The sequence below is a fragment of the Benincasa hispida genome, chromosome 7 (assembly GCF_009727055.1).
Source record: "Benincasa hispida cultivar B227 chromosome 7, ASM972705v1, whole genome shotgun sequence".
Lineage (NCBI taxonomy): Eukaryota > Viridiplantae > Streptophyta > Magnoliopsida > Cucurbitales > Cucurbitaceae > Benincasa > Benincasa hispida.
Genome location: NC_052355.1, coordinates 49114919 through 49121475, shown reverse-complemented (window position 1 = coordinate 49121475; position 6557 = coordinate 49114919). Strand labels below are relative to the sequence as shown.

The following is a 6557-nucleotide window of genomic DNA, read 5'->3' as shown; positions in this document are numbered from 1 at the left end:
GATGAAAGGATGTGCTGAACTTCGAGCAAATGGAAAATGAAATCCTGAGCATCACCTGGGTGCGATTCAAAAGATTGGTGAAAAACTGCCCACATATCGGGATCCCCGATTGCGTCTTAATGAAGACCTTTTATAACGACCTGAACCGATCGACGCAGGCTGTTGCTGACGCATCCGCGGCAGGAGGTTTTATGGACAAAACGTATACTGAAGCTAAGGTCATCCTTGACTGCATATCGCGGAACTAGGATGATTGGATTGATGATGGCTATGGAGGCCGAGGCACCGAAAGAAGAAATAACGAAACTGCCATTGTCCTTGCAGAGACATTGGCCACTCAAATGGCCGCGGTGACCTCCATCCTTCAATCGATGGCAATCAATCAAAGAGCCATCTCTCAACAATCAGCTCAACCTACTGCACCGACTCAAGTGGCCGCAATAAGTTGCGTTAATTTGGAGGGGCTCACATAGCGGAAATGTGCCCATTGAACATCCAGCAAGTATGCGCCATCCAGACCAACCCTTCAGCTACACCTACAATCCTTGCTGAAGAAGCCATCCTAACTTCGGTTGGGGAGGCAACCCTAACCAAGTGGGGCCAATCAACCATCAAGGTGGCAGTCAAGGGAATCCTCCTTTTCACCATAATTCAAATCAAGGGAAACCAAGGCAACCGCAGAACCAACAACCCTCATCTTCTAACACTTCTGGAAGCTCGTTGGAAACCCTGCTAAAACAATACATGGACAAAAATGACGCGATAATGCAAGTGCAGGCGTCTTCAATTAGGAATTTGGAGATCCAAGTGAGCCAGTTGGCATCTGAGCTAAGAAGTAGAGCACCAGGAACGTTGCCCAGCAATTCAGAAGCCCCAGGATCCAACGGAAAGGAGCAATGTCCCTAGGACATTGGGCAAGCAAGCAGGACCGCCTGCAGGGATGTGGATTGGGCCCATTCAAGGAAACGCATCTTTCGGTCTATATCTCACAACTATGTTTAATGCTTTCTTTAAATTCTTTCTTATTGAATTCTTGAATTTTATCTTTACTTCTATATTTAATTCTTTTTATGAGTTTATGAATTGATTCTTCATTTATGTCCTTTGCATTTTTTTCCATACCGTCTTTAATTCTTTGAACTTTTCTGTAATTAATGCATTAGTCTTTAAATGGTGAATGAATGAGAAATAAAGGGAAATTTATTGCCGCAAGTCATGGCAACTTGCGTTGATAAAAAAAATATAATAATAATAATAATAATAATAATAAAATCATATAATTAACAACAAGTATGCAAGGCGATAATGGACGCATCTTGAACCAAGTAACACACGCTTTGCGCTGTCTCTTATACACATCTAGATGTGTATAAGAGACAGGTTAAGGGGTGTGTTGCGGGGATATATGCGTTGTTGCCCGTCCTCTGCGAAAATGCAGTTGCGTTGGTGAGCACAGTGCATTAATCTTTATCTCTGTCTCTTATACACATCTAGATGTGTATAAGAGACAGACCCCATGCTGGTAGAAATAACGTGCGCCCGGTCCTCCAAAAATGCATTGAGTTAAGGGGTGTGTTGCAGGGATGTATGCATTGTTGCCCGTCCTCTGTGAAGATGCATTTGCATTGGTGAGCACAGTGCATTAATCTTTATCTTGCGTCCATTCGAATAAAATATTAAAGAAAATTCTTTTTGTAAATTTGGGGAGTCCAATCGTTTTGTATCCCAACCAATCTGCATCACCATCAACCCCTTCCTCTGACCAAGTCTCTATGCGAGAGGCAGCATTCCTCGCTGCCAGCCACAGGCTCACTGCCCAACCCCACACCGTCCCAAAAATCGTTGGTAGAAACTGAAGAAACCATTTGGCCATCCGGCCTCCTCTGTTCAAGAGGGGGCGAAGCACTGAAAGTACCCCTGTTACAACCCCAGCTGTCTCAACCGAGAGCGAGAAGAAGAGACACAATGACACTGAGGTGTTTGGTAACATACTGAGCAATCTGGAGCTAGGAGGTGGACTACCCAAGGCAGGGGTTGTAAATCAACCACTGTCCACGGAGGAGGAGACAGTGGTGGTAATGGAAGAAATGGTGGTGGCGGAGAAAGTGGTGACTGAAGAAGAAACAAGAAGAGGCATTCTGGCCCTAGAGACTCTTGAGGTGACTGCCAATGCAGAAACCTATGACGGACCCTCCAGAATTACGGAGTAAGAGATTGCGGTGGAGGAAACTAAGGAGGCTGAAGTTGCGGTTGAGACTCCTGCAGTTGCAATGGATGAGGTTGCAGTGGAGACACAACCAGAAGTAGCTGAAGGGAAAAACAAAAGGAAGAAAAGCAAAGGAAGAAAGGCTGGAGAGGCTGAATCTTCAAATCATCACAAGGAGAAAAAGAATAAAGAGAAGAAGGATGATGACGAAAATGAGGAAACCAAGAAGGAAAGGAAGAACAAGGAGAAGGAAGAAAGAAAAATGCACTGGCGTGAAGAAAGGCACCTAAGAAAAGAAGAAGAAAAGAAGCAAAGGGCTGCTAGCTCGGAAAAGGATGAAGAATCAACCTCCGTGAGGGAGGATAAGGGGAAACAACGTAGTTAATGAAGCTGGCGCAACCCGAAACAACACAAATGGTTACAGCCGATGAAGGAAAAGAAGGAGAACGAACCCTCCTAGATGCTGCGTCGCAGGGAGAATGCACTGCAAGGGTCTACTATTGACCCTCATAGGCTGATCATCGCATTGGAAGAAGAAGAAAGAGAAAAAAAAGAAGAGGAGGAAAAACAGGAGAAAATGGAGCGTGCAAAACTCATCATGGCAGAAGGAAATCGCAGAAGAAGACTACAAGATGAGAAAATGCGCAGTAATAATGAGCTCGCAAGGCTTGAAGGAATACGGAGGCGCGAGGAGGAACAACATCTATTGCTGGCCTCTGAGCAGTTTGTAGAAGAGTTCGAGAGAGAAGAAAGAGAAGAGGAAGTGGAAGAGAAAAAGAAGAAAGAAGAAGAGGAGAGGAAATTGTTGGAAGAGAAGGAGAAGAAATGTGAAGCTAATTTGCGACACTTATATAAGAAGAAGGGCAAAGAAATCGCAGAGTGCGAGAAGGAAGAGCAACGCAAAGAACGGGAGAAAAGACAAAGGCAAGAAGCCCACCTTGCGTTGGCCAAAGAAAAAGGCAAGGCAATTGCAGAAAGTAGCGAGCCCGCATCGGCCAAGAAGCGTTCATCAAAGAGAAAGGAAAATGATGATATGCTGATAGAGATGGCTTCTTTCCTATGCCAACGCAACTACCTAACCTCATCATAAGTGTGATTGTGGAACATGGCTCAGACACATTTTGCCAGTGCCCATCCATCATGGTGCCATAGGTAGTGTAAGACTTCTACCATGGGCGTCTACATGGAAACAGGGATGCGGTGACCCTCAGAAGAGAAACGGTGTCCTTCAACGCAAGGGATATCAATGAGATATATCAAATGAAGGACAACCCTGATGCACCAGGGAACAAAATTATTGATGATCCCATGGAGCAGCAGATGGAGGACGCGTTGAGCATATTAACGCAACAGGGCATGAAGTGGTCGATTTCACTCTAAGGCATTCGCACCCTGGAATCTAAGTCCTTGCTTTCTAAGGGAAGGCTTTGGGTCTACTTGGTCAAGAAGCGGCTGATCCCAACAACGCATGACAGAACTGTATCAAGGGATCAGGTCATGGCTGCATACTGCATCGCACGCGGTATTCCAATCGATGTAGGGCAGTTGATCACAAGGCAGATCAGATCACTGGTGGGGCATATCCGAGGGCAATACTTCTTCTAATGGATCGTTTCAAGTCTGTGCCTATCCATGGACGTAGGCATTGATGAAGAACCCATGCCTGAAGTCCACGACCTCATCAACATTAAGATCTTGAGGCTGCTCCTCAAAGACTCCCCACACTGCCCCGAGCTACCTGTAAAGAGCTCGCAATCGATTTGAATTTGCCGCAAAAAACCCAGGCCCAAAAGACAACGTAGAGAAGACAAGGGAAAAGAAAAGGTTCAAGAGTCACCAACACAAAATTCAGAACCTATGGACCCTCTTCCCTTAGTCATTTGCCCTCCAAGCCTACCCGCACAACCTTCTTCTCCACTCCATGAGCATTTCACCAACCTTCTCCTAACTTCAAGCTCTCCCACCGCATTCCCACCAATCTACTCACCAGTAGCATCATCATCGCAACCTTTCATCCCACCACCACAAGTTGATGACCCACACGATTTGGTGAAGGCACCTTTGCTCAACCCCAAAACGATGCTGGCAAGACATCGCAGGCACAACCCTCCTTCATTTCCATGGCTGCTGAGTTAGCAGAAATCAGATCTCTCTTCTCTTAGCAACAATAACTTCTTTCTCAACAACAACACTTCTTCAACCAGAGATTTGAAGTGGTAATGGAGCGAATTGATGATATTCAACGCAGTGCTGCAACATTAAAGGAGGAGCTTATCAACATGCAGCGCAATATTTATAAGATCCATTGGTACCAACGACAGATTGCAGAGCGCAACAAGGAGTATTTCACTTTTCTCACCACATATCTTCATGGTCCGATGATGCCTCCGCATCTCCGGCAGCACTTGAATTTTGAAGAAGATCCTCCTGCACCACCTCAAAACCCTCCTCCAGATCCTCCTACCCCTCAACATTGATTTTTCCTTTACTTTATTTTATGCGACTATTATGTATTTTTTTCAATTCATTTATTCTTTTGTAAGTTAATCAAAATTCTTTGATTCTTGTACCAGACAACAAAATTTTGTATTGCGTTAATTTGTAATTATTTATACTTTGTTAGTATTCAATACAAATGAGTACATATTCACTCCACTTTTTGCCTATGTCTTTCTCTTTATCATCCTTTATCAATATTTGTAATGTTCTTAATCTTTTATTTTTGCGTTCTTCATTGCGTTGCCATGATGTATTATATGTTTATATTTAGAAACATTTCCCACACTCTGTAAATTCTGACTAACACTTAGTTAATTCTTAGTTTAGCAGTACTTTACCTTTTATCTTTCAAAGTTCTGCTCAAACCTTCTTTTTGAAATTTTTCTACTAAGTGTTTGTCTAGTCTATCCAAACAACGCAATGAGGACCTTGCTCATCTTTAAATTTGGGGGTGGGGAAGGTCCGAGCAGATAAGATCAAAAGTATGTAGTATTTAAGAAAGTGCATTCATTTTCTGTGAAAAAAAAAGTTTTACAAAACTCCAATGTCAGTGTAAGGGAAAACCTTAAAAACGTTCCCAACCTGATAAGAGTTTAGTTGTGAAAGGAGCCTGCTCATGGTTGGATGTTCGTATGACACCCGTAGGCGCAAGCCAAAATGAAGGTGAGTTTCGAAGATCAACGCAGTATGAAAAAAGAAAGAGAGAAAAAATAAATAAATAAATAAATGCAAGAGACAACTCCTCTGAATATCATGAGTTAAAGTTGAGATTGGCACACAACCATAGTGGGATGTTCGCATGATACCCGTGAGAACAAACCAAAACGAAGAGTGTAACCATGATTAACAGTCTCTAGTAAATAACGCAAAAGTTGTGACCACTATATGTAGATATATCAAGTTGTTTTCCAAGAAGAGATCAATATTCTATTTTGAAAACTAGAAAAACATCTTTGAGCATAATTTTGTTATATAGAAGAATAAAGTAGGGCTTGTTACGAATTAGCAAGGATAGGAAGAAATTGCGATGTTAAGTAATATGCCTAAGTGTAACATTTGGAACAACCAATTGACACAGAAATATAGGATAGGAATTGAGCATTATTGCCTTAGTAGAAGATATGCTTGAGGATAAGCATATATCTAAATTTGGAGGTGTGATAACTTGTAGAAATACAAGTTACTTATGCTGCCCTATCTAGATATTGCGGCCAAAAGTGAGTAAATATGCATCGATTGTATGAAAATTAGCTTAGAAATATAATAGTTATGAATTATCGCAATTACACCCAATAACATCATTAAGATGGAAGAAAAGGAGATTTCTACTCTATTTTGCAGGAAACCAAGTCACCACTTGCGATCAAGGCTCAAGACAAACTGACTAACGCATTTCTATCACATTGCGCCAGTCAATCAACAATGAAGAGACAATCAATGCAATGACGGCGCAATGCGACAGTCGATCCAGAGCTGAATTTCAATCGCATGCGGTAATAAAAACGACACTGCATGCCAACACCCAATCGAAAGATGTAGCTGAGCAACGCAAATGCGGAGGATTATGACATGTGTGCAACCAACGGTTGTGCAGATTTGACGGTCTGATTGCATAACATAAGGAATAATTATCCCACCATCTTCGGAATTTCCATAACAAAAAGTGGGGTCCACCAAACAAGAATCAAAGCTTTTCACTTATAAATACCCCCATAGACCTTAGTGAAAGATATACTTGAAACAAGGCTAATTGATGCTAGATTATTGAGAGAGAGGTTGAACTGAGTACTGATCGGAATAAATCCGGGAAGAGAAGAGACAAGGTCGAGAGGTGAGTCTCAATGTTATTCTG

At 42.5% G+C, this 6557-nt stretch overlaps 1 protein-coding gene across 1 annotated transcript; it reads left to right on the top strand.

The window, feature by feature from the left end:
- Nucleotides 1-2270: 2270 nt before the first annotated feature.
- On the top strand, nucleotides 2271-2591 carry LOC120081125 (UPF0329 protein ECU05_1680/ECU11_0050-like). Its single transcript, XM_039035800.1, has one exon. The coding sequence runs from the start codon at nucleotides 2271-2273 to the stop codon at nucleotides 2589-2591; it is 321 nt and encodes a 106-aa protein (XP_038891728.1).
- The last annotated feature ends 3966 nt before the right edge of the window (nucleotides 2592-6557 follow it).

Excerpts from the sequence above, each read along its gene's own strand:
- LOC120081125 (XM_039035800.1), top strand. The coding sequence starts at position 2,271 with ATGGATGAGGTTGCAGTGGAGACACAACCAGAAGTAGCTGAAGGGAAA.